Source organism: Pseudopodoces humilis, chromosome 1, assembly GCF_049639895.1.
Source record: "Pseudopodoces humilis isolate 2021_Gansu_Grassland_sample_001 chromosome 1, ASM4963989v1, whole genome shotgun sequence".
Classification (NCBI taxonomy): Eukaryota; Metazoa; Chordata; class Aves; order Passeriformes; family Paridae; genus Pseudopodoces; species Pseudopodoces humilis.
In genome coordinates, this window is record NC_142200.1 from 149436221 (window position 1) to 149457856 (window position 21636).

The following is a 21636-nucleotide window of genomic DNA, read 5'->3' on the forward strand; positions in this document are numbered from 1 at the left end:
ACTGATTAACAGGCTTGTTCTCATAAAGGCTAAAAATCCACCTGCAAACTGCCACATCCCCACTCCTCCCTGCCAGGCAGCTGGAAAGGCACCTTTGGGATGTGTTACATCTCACTTCACCACTTCAACACACAAGTTTTGCAGGAAAAGCCTCCACAAGTCCCTGAAAATAAAGAGCAAGCTTGTTAAAGCCACAAAGAGATTCCATCATAGCCTCCTGCAATCCCCTGCTTGGGTAACTAAATTCCTACACATGTATTTATAAAATTGTTTGAATTGGCCACAGGGATCACTGAAGGTGCCTGCAAAAATGAAATGATTGATCAAACTTTGTTTCTCATATAATCAATAAATTCCAAACACTGAATGAAGACAATCATTACAAAAAAAAAGCCATTTATTAGATATATGTACATATATACATGCAAAATGATTTTATACACATTTACACAGGTTCAATTATTAATACAGTGCAAAAATGTCTAAAAAGGTACCAGCCCACCTTCTACAAACTCAACAGGTCTTTGGGAGAAAGGGAAAAAAACCCAAAAAATCCAGAGAATTACCAGCTTCATAAAGTGACTAAGCACTGCAAATCTGGAAATTATTGAAGTTTATTCTTTGCCAATTTGCTTGTGCTGAGCTGCTGGGAGAGGAAAAGAGTTTCCAAAAGACTTATCTTGCAAAGTGACAGAATGAAGAAGATGCAATTCAAACCACATTAACCAGTTTAAAGTTGAACAAAAAGGGATGGATTCCTCTTTGGGGATTTGATTCAATACAGGAAAAATCCCAGGTTATGAGTCAGATTTTGTGTTCTCAAACTGCAAGTCATTCTTTTTTATTAAATCTTAAAGAACTGAGATCAATGTAAACTATTCTATTCCTCTTGCTGTTTTGCCAGGAGAAAATGTTTAACTGTATAAATACCGTGTGGCTATGAAATAAATAGCAAATTAAAAATAATAGGTCAAACTCCGTGTGCTCTGCCTCATCCTGGAATGCCAACCCAAACCTACAAAGTGCACACAGACTAATCCATGTAGATTCCTTAATATGATTTACACATATTACAGGAAAATAAAAAAGTTGCAAAGGGATTAAGTCCAACACCAAAACAGCTTTGTCATTTTTGTCATTGGGTAGAAAATATCTGAAGATTCAGTCACATCTCCCAAAAATCCACAAAGCAAAAAAACCAGAAGTTTAGGTAAAGGCAGAACTGAACCAGCTGATTTGGTTTGATTTTACTGGAACATTTTTAGGAAAAGCAATTCAAGAAAAGCTGAATTTAACTTTTCTCCTCTCTCTGCTAATTGCACAATTACACAAACACCCTGTTCTACCCCTTGTTTGCAGAGCTGTGGCTGCCATCCCCTGGCTCAGGGATGGATCTGTTTCAGGACAGAGCAGTTGGATGCTCGGGAAGCATCAGGAATGTCACAATTTTTCCAATCAGCTCCCTACAAGGCTGAGGAATGCCCAGCTGTAAATGCTCTGTGTGCCTCAGACCAGAGCAGGGCAGGCTTTGGCCAAGCCCAGGAGAAACAGGAAAAGCTCTCCTGGACTCTTTAGCCAGAGGGAGGATAAAAAGGCAGGAGCAGGGAGTTGACTTCAGTCCTCAAGTCCTTCTCATGAAGTTTGGTCTGTCTGTAGGATAAAACACTTCAACCTTTTCCCACAGGAATCCAGTGGGTTGATACCAAATTTATGCTCCTGGAAAACACCACCAGCCATCAGATCCATTATCCTTAAAGTGTTTCATTTCTAGTGTCAGATTTTTGGGGTGTTCTTTTTTCAGATTTTAACTTGTAATCCAAACTCGTGGCTGAGTTCCCTACAGTCTCCAGAAGTAATTTACCAAGGAAAACTGGGACTGAACAGTAGGAAAATTAAGAGTAGTACAAAACTCCTCTCATCTGTGGGGTCATCTTGGTGTCTCAGGGACAGTGGTTGAATTGTGGCTTCATTTCTGCACTTGCACTCTGACAGAAAACTGGGATAATGACAGACAAACAACTTTAATCCACTCCCTTATAACAGAAAACCTTTCCCTTATGGCACACAGCTCGAGCTGTGTCCTTAAATGCCTGGCTAAAATATTCCTCCATCATTCCTACCAGACTATTCCTCAGTTTGGAGGTTTTTATCACGTTGCTGTTACAGTAAGTGCAGGGAAAAAGAAATCCCTACGTTTTCCTCCTGAGAAAAGCTCTGGCACTAAGTCTCCTGATGTCCTAGGAACTGTCCAGGTTGTAATGGGCTGCCCATGGATGCTGTTGCTGCAGTCAGCTGCATCCAGAAGTGCTGCCAAGGTACAGCACCACACATTTCAGGTCTGATTGCATCCTGAGATTCCAGGAAAACTCACTGAGATAAAAGGAATTTTGTGAAGTGTTCCTGCAAAAAAGACAACTCTGCTGCACGTTAATCCCTTTGCAACCAGAGGTAGAGACTATGTGAGAGGAAAAACAAATCTTTGGTGATAGAAATGGGGATGAGCAGAAAGAAAAAAAATGAAAGGAAATTTTAGGACCGTAATTCCACAATAACACACCTACAGTTCTCTACATCTCAGTTTGAATCTCTGCAAGCCCTCAAGGACAGCTGCATCAAACTGCTATGGATTTTTTTTAACAGCCAGCCTAAACTATTCATCTATGCCCTAAAATGCCCCTGTGCACCTCGATCCATGACAGAGCAGAACTCCCAGTGCAGCAGAGATTGGGAATTCCAGCCCTGCAGTCCCCTGCTCCAAAGTGCACACTCAGAAACTCAGCTCAGTGTAAGAAGTCACCACCATGAACCACAGGTGTTTTACAGAACAAAGAGAACCTGCTTGTGCTTCCCATTCCTGGCTTTCTACTCACCAGCTACTCATTTTTTTAAAAAAAGGTGAGGGAGTCAGTGGCCTGTCATAAACAGGCTTGGAAGATTTATTATCCATACAGGCCAAGCAAACATGGAATTGCCCTTATCCTAAAAGTGACCTTAGCCAAGGAAACAAAGGCCACAAGAGCTGACAGATCACTTACACCCACCTGGATTATTTTCTGCTGCCCCAAGCATATTTGCAATTAACCCATGAGCACACACTTAACTGCAATGTGCTGTTCAGCCAAGGAGATATTTATAGACTTTATGGTTTATAAAAGAGCCACAGCCTTTTCCTGTCCTTCCAAACCTAGAAAAATGACCCTGAAGCTCACCCTCAGCATTTTTCCCTCTGATACCACACTCACCTAATTAGAGCAAACAACCTCTTTACTCACATTTACCGAGAATCTTAACAAATTCTAGAGACAAAAATGTGATCCCTCGCTTTACCTTTGTTTTACAGCACAATCTGAGTATTTGCAGCAGCAGGGCAAGACTGACCAGCCAAACTGTCACAGAGCCAGCGAGACAAATGGCAAAAAGCTGTCTGGATGGTGGCAGCCAAGGAGGAAAAGCCTGCTGATGGTAAGAACTTCCACCTGTTGGTAACACCTGACAAGCTCTACCATGCACCATGTGAAACACAGCTGCACCCTTTGCTGTGTGTTGGACATAATTACAGTCTCCTGCTTATCCCAAGTTGCTTGGAACTGTTCTCTTTGCAATAACCATTGCCATGGATGGTTAAAAAACACTCTGAGCTATTTTTGGCCAGGTGAATTAAAAAAAAAAAAAAAAAAAAGTTGTAAAAACAGAGTAGCAAACCCCAAGTTTTTTTTCATACACCACAGTCAGGCTGCTTCTCCAGGAGCTGCCTTGTCAGGATCTGGTAGGAGGAAAGAGAAGCCACTCCTATGTGGAAGGAGATTTGCCAGAGGTTCCGTAATCCATACAAGTAGATGTTGCATGAACAGACACAGAAAAGGAGCACAAATGTCTTCACCTTCCTGGCTGAGCTGTAGAAGAGGTACAGGTAACACTGCAGAAGGAGCAGAGAGGGAGAGTTAGCACTGAACTCTGCACAAAACCAGGGATCCAGCTGGGAATTGTTGCCTGGGACAGCTGGAACCCATCTACTGAGCCTGTGAAGAGCAAAACCCTCACAGGAGAAAATGCAAAGCTGCCAGAGGAGTCACTTTTTCCCTTCAGGCAGTGACAGATCAGCCTCTCCCACCTCAGGTCACGATTTCCAGCTGTGCTGATGCCACAGGCAGAGGTCAGCACGTGGAAAGCACTGCAGGTTGTGCACAGGCACTTTGGGAAGAAGCTGCTATAAATCAAAAGGAGAAGAGAGAACTTCCCTTCATTCACCTTCCCTGCCTTCAGGTACTCACAGGGAAAGAAGCAGCAGAGCCTTTCTTTGTGAAAAACAACTTGTATCAAGTATTTAAATCTAAATTAATCTATTAGATCTAAATTCATCTATTCACCTCAAAGCTCTGTCATGAGCAAAGGTAAAAAGGCTGAAAGACACTAAATTTTATCATAATTCAATAAATAATCCCATAAATACATTGAAGTCTGCAGATAGTGGTCCCCAAACCATTATCCAAAAGCAAGCAGGGCAGTGAATACACTGTAGGTATCAGTTACTCCTAGAAACAAAACTGCAGCACCTTCCTGCAATGCCAGGCTAAAAGTCGAAGATTTTCAAGTTAAAGGCTGTGGAATTTTTTTAGGAATTCAATGAGCCTTTCAAGAAAAAACAATTTGGAGCATGTTGTATTTTCTTCATTCAATCTCTTCTGTGTAAGTTCAGAGAGAATAACCCCATTATGGGGAAAAAAAAACTAAGGAACCATGAGAATTTTTCATGTAAATGACACCATTTTCAATAATGTTGCTGTGCAATCTTTGCACATGGTCATGCCCCAAAAGCCCATCACTAAGTCTGACATTGACAGGAAGACGTGGTCTCCCTCCCTCCATTTGGGAAGAAACCATTTTTGGGATGGCATTTATCCACCACACCCAGCCCCCTCTGACTTGACAGAACATAGAAGCACTAAAAAAGCCTGCAAATGTAATTTTCCAAGGTTCAAAATGTGCCTTGAACTGTTTTTGTGCCACTTCACTGGAATAAATCAGTGGAATCACCTAGGTAGGATACTAAAAACCTCTGTTTAGCCAAAAATGGCTCTGTCTTGTGAATTAAGACATCAAAATAATCAGCAAAAAAAAATTTATTTGCAGTTAACATACCTGAAAAACACAGGCTAGAAAAGGTAGAAAAAAAGCTATCACATTTCCAATTCCTTCGTGGTCCTCCTGTTGGGATTAAAAGAAGTGACAACTACGTCAGGCACAGCTTTTAGCAAGTGCTGCTTGATATTTGAGAACATTATAAATATAGTCAAGAACCTCTTATCCCAGTTTATGTTGATTGACTGTAACAGTGTTAAACACCAAGATCAATATCATTGGATAAGACATCAAGAATTTGAGGCTTATGTGACAGTTCCTGCTAAATAAAACCATCAGGATACAATCAGGACACTTTTTTTTCTTTTTTTTCCTTTTTTAAAGTTGTTTACAGTCTCATGTTTATTTAAAAAAAGTTACAGAAAAGGATCTAAAATAAAATACAAGAATGGAGAAAAAAAAACCAGGCAGCCTGGTAAGAATAAAACATTTCTCAAAATTTAAACTTCTCTAGAAGAGAATAAAATGCAGAATATTGTGATGTACAGCAAAATACACAAAGTGCAGCAGGTGAGAAAACAACTGCACATTCCCTGAAGAAACAAAACACTTCTTGTGGAAAGATGTGCGCTCAGCTAAGGGGCAGGAGAGCCACCCTTAAACCGGTCACCCAAAAACTCTCTGCTTTTCACTCATTCTCAGGTTTGAGTGCAGTCAGGGTTACCTGAAAGGAATATTCTGCCAGGTGAACTCCTCGGATCAGGTTCAGAGCTCCACACATGATGTTCAGAACGAGTGACAGAATCCCCAGGGGGGTCACAGGCTGCATTCTGTATGTAGGGACTTGAAATGAAAACCAGATATTAGTGAAAGTTTGCACTATTACTTTCAATCTTTTAACAGAAAACACCACAATTACCTTATGTGGGTTTTAAACACTTTCAAAACCTTTCTTGCTTGCTCCAGGGAAGATTGATTATGAACAGAAAACCCTTTTTTTTGTTGTTGTTGCATTTTGTTGTTGCATTGCAGTATTCAGTTCTTCACACATCCAGAAATCATCAAGAGCTCTGGAGTATTTTTAAACAGGTGAGCAACAGACTTTTTCTTGACCTATTTGGCATCAATGTCTTCTCCTATGGTGCACACAGATCATTTTTTGTTCATTCCAGCAGATGAGGATGCTCACACTCCTCACAGGTCAGCAGAAAAGCCAGAGGCTTTCACCACCCAAAGGTCTGGGGAAGGGCTTAGATTTCAGCCACCCATCACAGCAAGGCAGCAATCCATCTCCTCCTTAACCAGTAATTAAGTATTTCTTCCCACTGGCAGTTTGAGGGCTCAGGCTGCCCACATTTCACAGGTAGTGAATTATCTGCCTCCTTCCTTTCTCACCTTCTCTGCTACTACTTAACACCCACACTGCTGAACAGCAATTCTGCATGATAATCTCATTGATACATCCCTAATTAAGGTCAAAGTAATTATCATAAATGTGTGTTTAGCTTTGGAATCTGCTGCCTTTAATTCAGGCTTGTCCAAGAGCCCACCTCCAGTTTTCCCTTGCTTGTTCAACAACAAATTCCACACCTCGATCCTCACCTACATTTCATCCCTGCCCTTGGATCACCACAAGTAGGATGCTGTCAGTTTAATAAGAAATGATAATTTGTAGCTTAGATACCAAATCCAAATCTTCTTCTGCACTAATGTCCCCAGGACACAGGAGAGAATGAAGGAACCCTCAAGAAAACCATCCAGCCCTCAGAATCTTCTCCCTGTTTCCAGGTGGATCCAGATTATTTATTACAGACAAACTGCACCTCTGGCTTCCTTCTGAATGACAGATGAAACACCACAACAGTCACCCCATGGTTTCAGAGAGGAAAACTCTCCTGCCTTCTCCTTCAAGCCAGATTTTGATAGATGGATGTAAAAAACTCTGGTGGCAAATTAATATAGGGATGTAAAGCACCTTTCATCCGTGGCTCTGTAATTAATTTGTCTGGCATGCACTCACACATCCATAATTTCAGCTCCAAAGCAACTGCAGAAGGAACTGTATCAACTCCATTTGATATGTGTCACTTTAGGGAGTATGGTGTGAGTTACTCTGTCACTCAAAGGCACTTTGGCTTTTCTTTTGCTACACAGTGACATTTAAAATGAACTTGTAGCAGCATCTTTATTCGTTCCCTGACCCCAGAATTCAGTTTCCTTCTATTTTTTTCCTGCTATTCCTACTTCCTACTTTTGATTAATTAAATAATGTTGCAGCTACATATACGTGTAACTCCCCCACAGATAATTCCTAATAGAGACTGTTGTTCTTCCTCAAATTCTAAGGTTTACTTCAGAGGTATAAAATGTCTCTCAAACAAATTATAATTATCAAGCACAAGTGTCATTCATTGAGCAAGATCCTGCAAACTACGTGTGCCAAGAGCTCCCAGTCCCTAGGGAAGAACAACGTAGATCTCAATATATGGCTTCTGCAGCATGAAATATTATGTAAAAGCTACATTTTTTTAATCCAGGAGGATAAAAAGAATTGCTGCCACAGAGGCAGGGGAGATTAAAACATCCAGTTGCTCAGGGTTCAGATTCCATGAAAACTGGTCTTGAAATGGTTTGCTGCAGAGATTTATTTCTGCTGTTAAATTCTGAGGTTTAACTCACAAACTGAAATTGCACAGAGAAGTGAGATGGGTCCTGCTAAGAGAAAATAATATTTCACTTCCTTGGGTGAAGTCAGTCATATTTTTATAAAGAGATTTTCATACTGGAATAGCCTATTACATTAAATAAGGGAAGAGTACAAACAGTCAAGTGACAGCACAACTCTGCACAAACACAAACAAACACTAATTAGGCTTCACATTGATTTGACTCCTCAAGCACCGAAGTTGTGCACTTCAGAGCACAAGATCCACACAGAAATGTTCTGGGAGCTGTGGGTGATGCACCAGCAGGTTTGAACAAGCACAGAGTAACTGCAAACACCCTCACACAGTGAAGAAATTGAAACCTCTGCCCATAAAAGATTTTCTGGCAGAGACCTGTGGCCATTTCACTGGAGGGAGACACCAGAGTGTGCAGCAGCTTGGATCTGCCTCCTGCAGGCACAGCACAAGGTTGGACACTGAGTCACTCGCTCAAAGCTCTGCAGAAAGAGAGCCAGGAGTGAGAAATGAAATCACACTCCAACAGCCTCAACTAAAATACAAGCACACAAAAGGCAGAGAGCGAGACAGCTTCAAAAACAACCCCTTGAAAAGGCTTCTGAAGGACTCCCTGTGTGCCTATGGAAGATGAAGAGCACTCATGGAGGGGAGAGCTGCAGGATTCACCAGCTCGCCCACAAGATGAGTGGCACAAGTTGTTCTGCTGCTTCCCAGAGCCAGCTGTGATGTGCAAACTCTCTGTGCACAGAAAGCTCCTCAGAGCTGCCCTGTGCCCTGCACACAGCCCCAGTGTCCTCTGGAGCAGCAGCAGCTGTGCCCACACTGACGGGAGCCAGGCTCTGAGCAGCAGCCAGGGCTGTGTGGGTGTTGATCAAGGGTACGAGGGAAGGGTTTCTGCAGCAGGAGCCGGGCTGGGTTTAGTTAACAAAGGAAAGAACACACAGCAGAAAGAATGGAAGCAAGAAAGGAAAAATCTCTTGTTCTCACAAATACTAACAAGGACAAAGCTGCCTTGACTTTTCTGGCCCTTTTCACACCAAACTGAAGAGCCAGAGGATGAGCTCACCCGGCTCCAGAGAGGCCAGGAGCAGCTCCAGCCGTGTGAGGAGAGGGATGTTTGGATCATCCCTGCATCGATCAATCTGCACCAGGGAGTGCAGTCACAATTCAATCCTGCTCTCCTGCAGCCACAGCGTTTCAAACAGCCTCTTGTAGAGCAGAGCCATCGTATAAATAACATTAACATGGAACAAACACTGTGCACACAGCTAAACTTAGAGCAGCAAAGTGCGATTCAACTGGGAGGGAATGATGAGAGGAGAGAGACACAAGCCAGGAAAGCTGACTCCAGTGGAGGCAAACAGATGATCATAAACATGATCCTTAAAATAAAGGCAGAACAATCTGTGAGAGTATTTGGGTTAGACCAGAGAGAACAGCCAGAAATAAAAAGCCAGATGGAAAGTAAAGGAAAGCAATTACGAATAAGAGGGAAGTGAAAATGTATTTCTGATCTGTGGACACAGACTAGATCACAAATATTTACTGGCACTGAAGCTGTTCAAAATTTAAAGAAAAAGTGCAAAGAATTTCTAAGCCCTGTCATAACATGAAAAGATTTAACCTTCAAGCACAATTCTGAGGAGCACTCACAAATCTGACTGGCAAATAAAGTGGTTTCCATTCTATTTTTAATTCCTCCTGGCCAGTGCCCTTCCATACTCTAATTTAAAATACCTATGTCAAATTAGATTCCAGCTCATCTATCACAAACAATTAGATTGAACAACTGGAACTTAATTTTATTAGTGTTTCATAAGCCAAGAACAACAACAAAAAAAAAGGAAATACAAGCTCATGGAACTCCAAGCTGCATTTAAACCACCGTGCTAATAGGATTAAAATAGAGTATGGTTTAGTGGTGGACTTGGCAGGGTTTGGTTTCTGCTTGGACTCAATGATCTGAAAGGTTTTCTCCAACCTAAATAATTCTGATTTCATTTGTGGAGGAGGTAGGCAGGACCTTGACTGTGCAACTGAAACACAAGTGAGAGGTACCATTTTTATTATAAAGTAGTAGAAGTTGGTACTTCAAAAGCAGGTAAAATGTCAGTTTTTGTTATAAAAAAGGCCCCTGTCAAGCCTCTGTGTTTTTCATACAGATACACAAATCCTCTTTCAGAATTTTAGTCAAATTTTAGTTACATTTAAAAAAAATAATAAGGTAAAAGGAGAAAGCAAAGAGGGGAGAACAACTCATGTCAGACAATGTGGGAACAAGTTTTACCCTCAGCTTGCATTTTTCTCATATTTGTTTCCCTCTAGGCTGAAGAAACTCATTCAGACTGTAATTACAGATCTTTCATTAAGAGTCTGCAACAAGCAATGAATCAGTGGAGCTGCTTTAGAAATTTGAACAAACAAGGATTTTAAGAGAAGAGAATTCCACGTGGAAAATATCAAGCCCAGCCTATATTTTCCATACAGAGAGGAAGATGTAAGGCTGGAAAAAGACCCCCCCAGCAGTCTCCAAAGCCCTGCTGCATACCTGCTGCAATGTAAAGCCCATATGTTGTTTACTATGATGGAAAAAGCCTTTTTTTTGGTTTCACACACACCACGTAAATAAACATTTCTCGGTACACAAGGAAGCCCCACGTGTTTTTCTGCCACGTGCAGGGTGAGGAACTCTCCTGTCACCTCGTGTAGAAGCAACTTACCAACCTCCACATGTCCTCCTGCGTGCCCTCCATTGCTGAGCCCGTTCAGCAGCTCTGTGGCCTCCAGCTGCAGCTGCACTGGGGGCTGCAGCTTCAGCTCCTCCTCCACCCTCTCCCAGCTGCCCCTGGCCCGGGAGCCACGGGTGCTGTTGAAATGGTGTTTCACCTTCTGAATGATGTTATCTGAAACAACAGGAAAAGCTGCTCAAATCTCCTCTGAAAAACTGCCTAATTCATCCTTAAGTGTTACTGAAACCTTAATTATGGTGGTATCTTATCCTATCACGGCGTTCTGTTTGATTGTATTAATTTCTTTGTTTTGTTTCTTACTGGTTTCAGGCATAAAATTCCACTGCTGGGTAGGGAACAAAAATACTTCTTTTAGGTATTTCATAGCACAGAAATGTTTGGGATGGAAGGGACTTTAAGGTCCTTAAGTGCTACCCCTATGCTCTGGAACCTTCCATTGTTCCAGGCTGCTCCAAGCCCTGTCCAATCTGGCCTTGGACACTTCCAGAGATCCAGGAGCAGCCACAGCTTCTCTGGATCTGGGTAACTGCACCTCCCCACCCTCACAGGAAAGAATTTCTTCTAATATCTAGTCTAAATAATAATAAAAATTATCTGTAACTACTGAACAAAATATTAAAATCTTAAGCATCAAGTGCATCTTAGATCCAAACACAGGACAGAAGATGATTAAATTAATAAATAAATAACCACACAGCAATATTAGGCACTCAGTAACTTAATAAAATATAATAGTAAAAATTATTTTAGAGATGTATTTTTTCTTTAAAAAAATAAGATTTATGCGATTAAAAGAGGCCTGAAATTCCCCAACTCCTACTCAAGTTAAAAAAAGCAAGAAAAGGAGTAATGTGGATCTGAATATGAAATTACATCCTGGCTGTGCCCTGCAGGGAATCTACCCAAAAATCCAAGATGGGTCTGAAAGAAGCTTTCCTGATGGATTTCTCAAGTTTTTAAGCCCAAGTTTAACACTGTTACTGAAATCTGGACTGAAGTGTGCAAACATGCTGCAGCATATTATCCTTTTCCAGAAAACTCTCACTGCAAGGGAATTGTGTCTTTCAAAGGTGTGAGGTTCAGTAGAGCAGCCACCACTTGGCAAGAAAACCAATTATTTCAGGTTAAAAAAAAAACACTGAGCATGGTTCTGAAGTATTCTGACTCCAAGTCATGCCAGAAATAAAGCTGCCCATAATAATCTATTCTGTCTCCCCTTTTTCCTGTACTCATCTGTCTCCACTCATCAGATTTTTTAAATTAAGCTAGAAAGTGTCTGAGGTATCAATTTCTTTTTTCTTCTCTGCTTGTTCATCAATCACCAGAGCATTTTGTTCATAATAGATGAACTCTCAGGAACTCCAAATACTCAAATAGTTTAGAGCATTAAGATCCTCACTCCTCCTCCACATGCAGGCAAAGGCACACCCCAAGTCACTTTCATCATCAGCCTCTGACCAGGAAATGTTAACACCATAAACTTGGCAGAGAGAGGATTTTTACTATTAGACAACAAAGTTACAAACCAAATTCAATAAATGCATATGGTCTGGAAGCTGAATTGATGCTCCTCGTGTTGTAGGAAGCAGCAAATTCCCACCGAAGCTCTTCCAGGAAGCAGAAGGCCATGATGGTTGAGTAGCTGCTGGAACAGATTGCCATGCAGGCAATATCCCCAGAAGAAAGGAAACTGAAATAGAAATTTTAAACAATCACATCAACACAAAAAGGTGAAAGTCCTGCTGAATGTGAGGATGAAGCTGTGCTTTCTGTCAGAACAAAATGTACAGAACTGAGCTGAGAGCAGACTGCAAAAAAAGAGATTTTTGTTGTTGTCAAAGTCCTGCAGTTCCTGTAGATCTATTTTTTCTTATACAATTATTTATTCTTAACTCATCCAGGATGCTGAGCACAGTGAAGAGCATAACACAGACTTTATTAAATTGGTACATCAGTACAAATCGAGGACATTCTTTTCCCAGGCTGGCTTTAAATCACATTAATAAAAACCAAGGTGGTCAGAAAACCAATTTTGAAAGAAAATGCAGAAAAGAAGTAAAAGCAAGGAAGTTTGCTCCCAGGAAGCAGATTGATTCCTTGCTTCCCTTAAACATGGCAACATCATATAACCAGCAAGAAATATCTGCTAATTTGCACAGCCCAAGATTTTCAAACACTTCCTGCTACATCACAATAGAAATTCTACTCTAAAAGGGACTCCTCTAACACTGAATCCATATTTATGTAAAAGTTTCCACTTGCAGATGGTCCAAACCTCCCAGGAGATTTCTCAGGGATATCTTCCCTTGCAGCCCATCCATTTGTCAGCAGGAAATCAGTTTAACACCCAAGCTTTGAAACTGAACAATTTGTCTCTTTCCTACCATTCCTATATTTTATCCCAGCTTCATCTCACACTCATGGCTTCTATTTCATTTCATTTTCATTTCATTTTTATTTATTTGCTGCACAGTGGATTTGGGATTTACAGTTTTGCTTGGCTCTGCCAGCCCCAGTTCCACTGGGGAGCTTCCCCAAATTCCTGCTGCTCCCAGCTCCCAGCTGGGATCAACACCATGCCTGCCTAACACCACCTTTTCCAAGCTGTCCATAATTTATGGCCTTTCTGCCACGGATCCATTTGCACTGCTCTCATTCCAGAGCCAGGGCTGAGCTGCTGCACACACCACAGCAGATGAAAAAGCAGCAGGACTTGTTGGCATCAAAGGGCACAAGTTTGCTTTGAGTGAAAAGGAATTGAGATGAAAATCTCTGCTTTTCCAACTGTTTCAGTGTAAATTCTTGTAATTTTTAACTCCCCCAAAAAGGGATGCTTAGTTTTAGCTTAGGGTCACTTTAAGTTTTCTCCCATTTGCTCACCAGAAATACAACCACAAGCTAAAATTCACTTCTTAAATGAGTTTTAAACAAGTTTCTTCATTTATTTCTCTGTAATTTCTTTAATAAATTTCTTCTCCTAAACTAAAACATTCCAAGGCATTTGGATGCCTTCTTAAAGGGATTTGTAGATATCTGTGATACTCCAGTTACTGAGAGTAACAAGCACTGCCCATTGAGCAGGAGGCTTTTTGCTACACAAAGTGAAAATTAAAATGAGCCAAATACCCATAAGAAAAATATATATAATTATATAACTAAATATGTATAAATATTGTGAATGTATGTAAATATGTAACTTAATAGATATAAATACCATGTATGTATATGGAAATATTTATATGGAAGTATTTATATGGAAGTATTTATATATGTATATATATAAATATAAGTGTAAAATAAAATCTGTGCAAATATAATATAAAATTAATAACAGTTATGTGAGTATACTTGTATAAAGTAACATACAAAATATATGAACATATAAAAATATATACATAATATATATAATATATAATATATAATATGTAATATATAATATATAGTATATAATATATAATATATAATAGATAATAGATAATAGATAATAGATAATTATAATATATTATGTAATAGATAATAGATAATAGATAATAGATAATAGATAATTATCATATATTATGTAATAGATAATAGATAATAGATAATAGATAATGCATATTTTTATATCATATATAATACATAATATAATTTTATGTATAATAAAATATATTAAAGACATACATGTATAAATTATATGTAAATATATAAATATATAAAATATATTAATTTATATTAGTTATATATTAATATATAATATAGAAATTATAATATAATATAATATAATATAATATAATATAATGTAGTGTAATGTAATGTAATTAATATAATATAATATATTATATAAAAATTATAAATTATATATTATAGAAATATCAGTATATAAATATATATGAATATATACAAATATAGACAAATATAAAACTAAGCACATTCTCACTACACTGAGCAGGAACTGAGGAATAAAGCTTCAAAATCATTGGTGTTCACAGCCTAGACAAGCACTGTGGGATTTCAGACTGGAATTAGGCACTGCAGACCACACCCAGGGCATTATTTCAATAGAATACTAATCCCCAAGAGCATTATTTCAAAAATTAAAGCAAAAAACACCCCAGCAGAGCAGAGCAGGGACTCACTGAATGCTCAGGTTACGTCCTTTCGCCGTGCCCCGGCTGGGATACCGCGCCAGGATCGAGGATAACGCCTTCAATCTCTTCCTGCATTCCAGAAAGTCCTGGTTGAGATGGAAATCTGTGGAGGCTGAGAGGGGAAGCCCATCCCTCACCCGCACCACACAGGCAAAGAAGATCATGGACATTCTCCACGGGAGTATTCATGAGGACAACCTGCAAATGAAAGATTTAAGTTGGCTGGTTCCAAAATTCCATGCAGGAATGTGTGAGGATGAGGCTCAATTCACCACTGGAACTGAACAGCACCTCTGGTGACACCTCTGCTATTGCAAAGCAACCAAACTCTTCTCAAAGCTCATGGCTGTGCCAAATTCTTGCCTCTCAGATCAAAATATGAGGCAGGGGATTTGACAGAGGAATTATCTACCTGAAAAATATTCCTCTTTTCTCTCCTGCTTTGTCCAAACAATCAGAAATGCTGAGTGAAGTTCTGACAGGTGTTTGTGGAAGCTCCTGAGCCACACTGATGTGGTGCATCTCCACTGGAGCTCCTAAAAGCTGCCTGAGCATGGCACTTCTCTATTTTCTAGAGTAACACACAAATCCAAAAATAAGTTTTAGGCTAGAGCCTGTCAAGTTCTTTTTACAGACTCACCTAGGGCTAAATATAGACTAAAAGTTGCCCTCTCTTGACTTCTTCCTCTTTAGGAGGTCACAAACTCCCGTGGAAAGTTATTCTTGGGCTTCACCTGGCATATCCAGAACATACAGAGATGTGTCCTTCAGACATACCATGAGGATCCAGGGCACGGTGTCAGAGGATTAACAGCACTTCATATCATCTCTGAAAGAGAATCAGAATGAAATCATTAAAAATTAGTTTAAAAAGCTAATTAATTACCTGTATTTACATGTGTATTTACCATCAGATCTCCTGTGAAGCAAGGAAAACATATCCTAGGAAGTGCTTTGCCTGAAGGAAAACAAACAACTCATTTCCTTATCCAATGTATTCATTTCTAGACTCAAAGATGCTGTGGAATGATATGAAAAATATTTATCATGTCCCAATCAGAATTTTTTTAAAGTTGTATCAGTAAAAAGAACAGCTCTAAATCAGCAGATTTTAAGGGATTACCACAAACAACTCAAGGAATAAAAAGAGGGAAAAAAGGAAAACCAAAGACATGTACTTGGCTTCAGGCAAACAACATAAATAAAGCATTGGGGAAATAAAAAGAAGGAAAAAAACCCCACACTTTGTGAACTCAAACTTTTGATAGAGAGAACTGCTTTGACCAGCCCTGTATCACACAATTCATTAGGATGCTCAAAGTGTCTTTGAAATGTGCCTCATCAGGACAAGCTTTTCTTGTCTGAGAAGTCCAGAGAGCAAAACCTTTTCCAATTCAGGCACCCCAAACTCTCCTGATGTCTGATAAGGGCTGCGTTCTTGCCACAGGCAGCACTAAGAGGGTCTCATTTCTACCCCACAGGAATCATTCCCACAGAAATTGTGGGAACCATCCCTCTGCCCATCCCTTTAAAGTGCCAGCACTTTAAAGCAACTGCAATTATCAGAGGATAATTATCAGAGGAATTAGCAGAATGCACAATGAAGGCACAAAACTTGTTTCCTTAGAAAAGCAGATTAAAACTACAGAAGATCAGACATCTCTTGAGAAGTGTTGTCTTGAACTTTTCAAATGGAGATTAAAGAATTAGATGTGATTTTTTTTCCACAATCCCTCTCACAGTTCTCCTCCAGCTGTCATTTAAGTTGTAAAAGCAAACTAAGCTCACCAACTTCAACACACATCAAGAAGAATTTCAACAATAATCGTGATTATTATAAATCAGTTTGAAACTTCCCATCAATCTTCAATGTGCTCATAGCCATTGATAAAACAGTGCAGAAAACTTTTACATGAAAGTGAAATAAACCAAAACAAAAAAGAACTTTAACAGAAATATTAACTTTTACACAGCCAACTTCTAAGCACAGTTGCTCAGAATTGCAGTTTTAGAATGAAGGGTTGGTAATATTGATGAAGTTTAGCTCCAAAATAATTCCAGGACAGCCAGAAGATGATCAGAACAAGAAAGAAACAAACTGAAAAATCAAAGACATTTTCTAAAACCTACCCAGCCCATTAAATTATTCAGCTCCCTATGCCACTAAGAGCAAGAGTTTAAATGTAAGTATCTATATTTTGTATTAATCACCAAGGATAACATCACCTACAGTTAACCAACTGCACATATGAAGTTTTCCAACTTTCCAAGACATACAAACCTTCCTGCTGCAGCAACCAATGCTGTCACTGAGTATCAGCTGCCCATCAGAGGGATCCTTTGGTCTGGGAAAGAAAGATCAGGTGTCCACCAGGAAAACTTCCCAATTAAATGCCAGACTTCACTGGAGAAATGAGTCCTTTGGTTTTCCCTTTGGCACAGCCCTTGCTACTTTCCCCATCAGATGATGTTCAGGGCTGTGTTGCTTTGGCAAGTGACAGCCACCAACGGCACTGCCCTTGGAATTTTAACTACTTGCAAGCCAGTTTTGCCACGTCACCTGTGTCCAAGCACAAAGTATCACAGCTTGCTGGGCTGATCAAGGTGTCCACATAAGGAGGTGGCTCGATGCTGTCACTGTGTCACACTGGCTGCCCTTTCCTCCTGCAGTCTGTCTGGCTGCACACCATCAGCAGCCCAAAGATCTGCAAGCGCCTGTACGTGGCAGCTCTTTGACCTTGGCTCTGAACTTGGACAATGAACTCAAGGCTTTGGATTCAAATCTTGCAGGGTTCACAACTGATAACATCATGTCAGCATCAGAACACCCGTTCTGGCATAAAGCAGAACCATGGGAAGTATTTCAAGCAATTGTTTCAGAAGAACAAGTTATAATTTATGACTAAAAGAAACAAAGCCATGTTTTCATTTCTTGAAGCACCTGTACATTCAGCAATGCTTCAGAATAAAACTGCCTAGTGCAAGACTCACATTAACAGCACCAATCTCAGAATAAACAATTCTTCAGTGTATCTAAGCCACCTGGAGCACAATTCCCCCTTCCCTCACTTCCTAGGGAGCAGCCAACTCTCCAGTGGCTGTGTAGGGATTATCAAGGCAGCCTCAATCAGACCTCCTGCACTTTACTGCGTGTTACGCAAGCTCCTCTGGCTAAGAAGATTACACCCAACTCACCAGGCCACACTTCCCCAAATGCTCAACAAACTCCTGCTTTATTGCCTGGACTTAGAAAACAATCTGCTCAAAAGGCCATGAAAGCAAATGCAAACCAGTGCAGAGTTCATAAGGGGGAATTATATCAAAAACCTGGTTCTTTCAGAAATTACCTCACCAGCAAAAACAGGTTTCTTTCCAAGAATGGCACAGTGCTCACAAAAACATGTGACCAGGATTTCTCTCAAATATTTGCTGTCTGTCCCTGTTCAGAGACACATTTCCCTGCTCTCTAGTGGTGTCCAGCTTCAACCCTATCTATTTTGTCCAGTTCTGACCTTCCTGCTGAAGGAAGAGCCAAAAGCTTTAGTGGATGTTACCATGGCCCTGAAGCAGGATGTGAAGTGCTTTTGACACATGACAGTTTGATATATGACAACAACTACTGCACTAAAGAATCCTTCCTCAGGCAGGTGATCTCCAGAGGGAGTCCTGGACAGCTACAGGTGGGATGAACATGAAAGAGATTCAGGTTGACTCATCAAACACAAAACCTGAACTGCAGCTCCAGTGCTGCTTTGGGTCTCACCCAACAAGGATGTGGTTCATGAGGGAGATTTATCACATCCCTGAGGGATCATGAAGTGGAGTTTATCTTCATCTCGGGTGTATTAAAAAAAACAAATCCAGAACACTGTTAAATTTCTCATTTTCTAAGATTGCACCAGTATCCACCTGATCCTTCCCAGCTGATCTCCTTCCAACCCCCCAGCAGTGCTGAGCAGCTACAGACACCGAGTCCCACTCTCCAGACTGAGCAGTGAATAAAAGCAATTTGAAAACACGCTGCTATCTCAAAATTTAACACAGGATTTGTGCACATCCAGAGCTTTTAGGCTCCTATAAATCCTACAGGCTTACTCTTATCCCCAAGGGGAAGCATGTGGAAAACCCTTACCATCACAAATCTGTCTGCACACACTCCTGTGGATTACCAGAAATAAAGCACACACAAACCTCCAACCCCAGCATCCAGCTCCCACTATTCCAGATCCCACTATTCCAACAGACAATCCTCCAAACCCTTTCCCAAACCACACTGCAACAACTCTGTGATGCTCTGAGGCTCTGCCTCACCTTCATCTCTCAGAAACACCAGCCACTTCACCTGTTCCCAAATATTCACCCACCCCACCTGCCTGAATCCTCCCCAAGCCCAGCAGTTCATCCCTGTCCCTTCACAAACCTGTGTAACTAAGGACCCATCCCACATCCATCCTGTTCCACCCACATTATACAGAACTACACCCTACCCACACCGCTCCTCTCCCCATTAGGCATCCTAAAATCCCCAAAAGAACCCCCTTGCCACGCTCTTCAGTAAACCCGGGCACCTTGATAGCAAACATACCCATGCCTTCACTCGGGCTCTGCTTTGTACTGACAAGGCCTTGCACACATCCCTCGAGCACGCAGACACCCCAAATCCATCCCGCGGCTCCCAAACCCTCACGTTATCCCTGCTCACCCCAAGCCATCCCCAACCCAACCCACACCTCCTCCTCTACCCCTTAAGCACCCCAAGGGACCCCCAAACCCTATATCCAAGCCACGGGATCCCAATCCCAACACACACACATCCCCTCGCTCCCCATCACATCTCCAAAGTCCCCTCAGAGCCTTCCCAATCCCCCCGGACACCCCCAGTGCACCCCAGCGCCCTCCCAGCTCACTCCCCCCACACCCTTCCAGCCGCGCACACATCCCGGATCGCCCCGGGGACGCGGAGGGCAGGGGGGCAGAGGAAGAGGATGAGGAGCAGGGTCAGTGTCCCCCTGCCCGGCCGGGACCCTCTGCCGCTCACCTCCCTTCCCCCGGTGGCCCCGCGGCCTCGGCCTCCCGCTCCGCCCGGCGCCGGCCCCGCCCGCCTCAGCAGCGAGGCACCAGCGAGGCGGCGGCGCGGAGCGGCCGCGCGGGGAGCGCCGGGACAGCGCCGGGAGGAGCGGGGAACGGGATGGGAACGGGATGGGAACGGGATGGGAACGGGATGGGAACGGGATGGGAACGGGATGGGAACGGGATGGGAACGGGATGGGAGCGCCGGGACAGCGCCGGGAGGAGCGGGGAGCGGGATGGGAACGGGATGGGAACGGGATGGGAACGGGATGGGAGCGCCGGGACAGCGCCGGGGGGAGCGGGGAACGGGGAACGGGATGGGAGCACCAGGATGCGAGCACCAGGATGGGAACGGGATGGGAACGGGATGGGAACGGGATGGGAACGGGATGGGAATGGGAAGGGGGCGCCGGGACAGCGCCGGGAGGAGCGGGGGACGGGATGGGAACCGGATGGGAACGGGATGGGAGCGCCGGGACAGCGCCGGGGGGAGCGGGGAACGGGGAACGGGATGGGAGCACCAGGATGGGAACGGGATGGGAACGGCGGGACACCACCGGGAGGAGCGGGGAGCGGGATGGGAACGAGATGAGAACGGGATGGGAGCGGGATGGGAGCGCCGGGAGGAGCGGGGAGCGGGATGGGAACGGGATGGGAGCACCGGGAGCGGGATGGGAGCGCCGGGACAGCGCCTGGAGGAGCGGGGAACGGAATGGGAACGGGGCTAGGGGTGCCTCGGGATGGTGATGTGAGTATTGTACGGAAAATCTCGCTGGGAAAAGCCCGTGTCCATAAAGAGACAGAGGAATCCTGCAGCTTTATTCGGATAAAGGGAGAGAGGCCACTGGGGCACAGCCCGCGGGGTTTTCTCTCTCGAGGTTTCGGAGGGCGCAGCCTCCTTTTATCCCAAATTCCCACTCGTTGCCCTCTTTCTTCCCCCACTGGCCGAGGTACCAGGGAGGTGCAGCCTTCCCGAACCGCCTGACACATATATCCCCCCTCGAACATGTTATTTACCCCCCAAATTCAGAGGTCCAGGCTTCTGCGGCCCCATTTGGCTGTTTCAGCAGCCGAATTGTCTGGGCTCTGTAACAAACATGCTGCCCAAAGTTCGTGGTGACACTGAGCCCCATCTCAAAGCCATTAACAGCTGTCCCTTCACCCATGGAATTGTTTGTAAAGACATCTGCACACATCTTCCCTATCAGGGATGAGGATGGGATGGAGTTGGGGAGGAGAATGCGAATAGGGACAGGGTGTGAGTGTGGGGATAAGGCTGGAGATGGGGATGGGATGTGGGGATAGGGATGGGATGTGGGGATAGGGATGGGATGTGGGGATAGGGATGGGATGTGGGGATAGGGATGGGATGTGGGGATAGGGATGGGATGTGGGGATAGGGATGGGTGCAGGGTTGGGGATGAGGGTGGGGATAAGCAGGGCTTGGGATATGAGGGTGAAGGTGGTGTGGGGATGAAGATAGGCATGAGGATGAGGTGCCAGGATGGGATGGGGTGCAGAAATGAGGCAGGGGATGGGGATAAGGCTGGGGATGGGGTCTGGGGGCCTTTGGGTGGAAGCACTTGTCCAGCTGAACAGTGGGAGCTGTGCTGGAACACCAGCAGGAGCCGTGGAAAAAGGAGTTTTTTCCAGTGATACAGCTGAGACACCACAGCTGGCTCACCCAGCTCTCCTGGCATCTGTGGCTGAAATCAAACTGAGCTCTGCAGCTCAGTTCTTGTCCTGGTGCTTCAAGACAGATTCGGTATCACTGTACATCCCAGGTGACAGATGGATTTTTCTTTTTAATTAGGAGCTACTGCAGAAGATGAACTGGGATACAAAGCAGATTCCCATCTTCTTTCCTTCTGGAGGTGCTGGGCACAGGAACAAGATAGGAGGCTCTAACCTGACATCGTGCCTTGT

At 42.9% G+C, this 21636-nt stretch overlaps 1 protein-coding gene across 4 annotated transcripts; it reads right to left on the bottom strand.

Annotated features, from left to right (window-relative positions):
- Positions 1-400: 400 nt before the first annotated feature.
- SEC22C (SEC22 homolog C, vesicle trafficking protein) lies at positions 401-19750 on the bottom strand. Of its 4 annotated transcripts, none has more exons than XM_088063610.1 (9): positions 19679-19750; positions 16922-16985; positions 15418-15469; positions 14629-14838; positions 12040-12203; positions 10484-10666; positions 5804-5922; positions 5140-5205; positions 401-3916 (listed from the first exon to the last, which is right to left on the bottom strand). In XM_088063610.1, the coding sequence occupies exons 4-9, from the start codon at positions 14808-14810 to the stop codon at positions 3716-3718; spliced, it is 915 nt and encodes a 304-aa protein (XP_087919736.1). In that variant the 5' UTR covers positions 14811-14838; positions 15418-15469; positions 16922-16985; positions 19679-19750; the 3' UTR covers positions 401-3715. The 4 variants fall into 4 exon arrangements, with proteins under 4 accessions (XP_087919736.1, XP_087919732.1, XP_005527842.1 ...); XM_088063606.1 differs by having other exon boundaries at positions 15281-15469; XM_005527785.3 differs by lacking the exon at positions 16922-16985 and having other exon boundaries at positions 15281-15469; positions 19679-19732.
- Between the last annotated feature and the right edge of the window lie 1886 nt (positions 19751-21636).

What these genes read in the sequence shown, in the direction of transcription:
- SEC22C (XM_088063610.1), bottom strand. Translation starts at nt 14,810, where the DNA reads ATGTCCATGATCTTCTTTGCCTGTGTGGTGCGGGTGAGGGATGGGCTT. An exon ending in AGGAGGACATGTGGAGGTTG is followed by an intron (nt 5,923 to 10,483) that starts GTAAGTTGCTTC and finishes TTTCATTTCAAG; the next exon opens with TCCCTACATACAGAATGCAG. An exon ending in TTCTAGCCTGTGTTTTTCAG is followed by an intron (nt 3,917 to 5,139) that starts GTATGTTAACTG and finishes CTCCTTCTGCAG; the next exon opens with TGTTACCTGTACCTCTTCTA.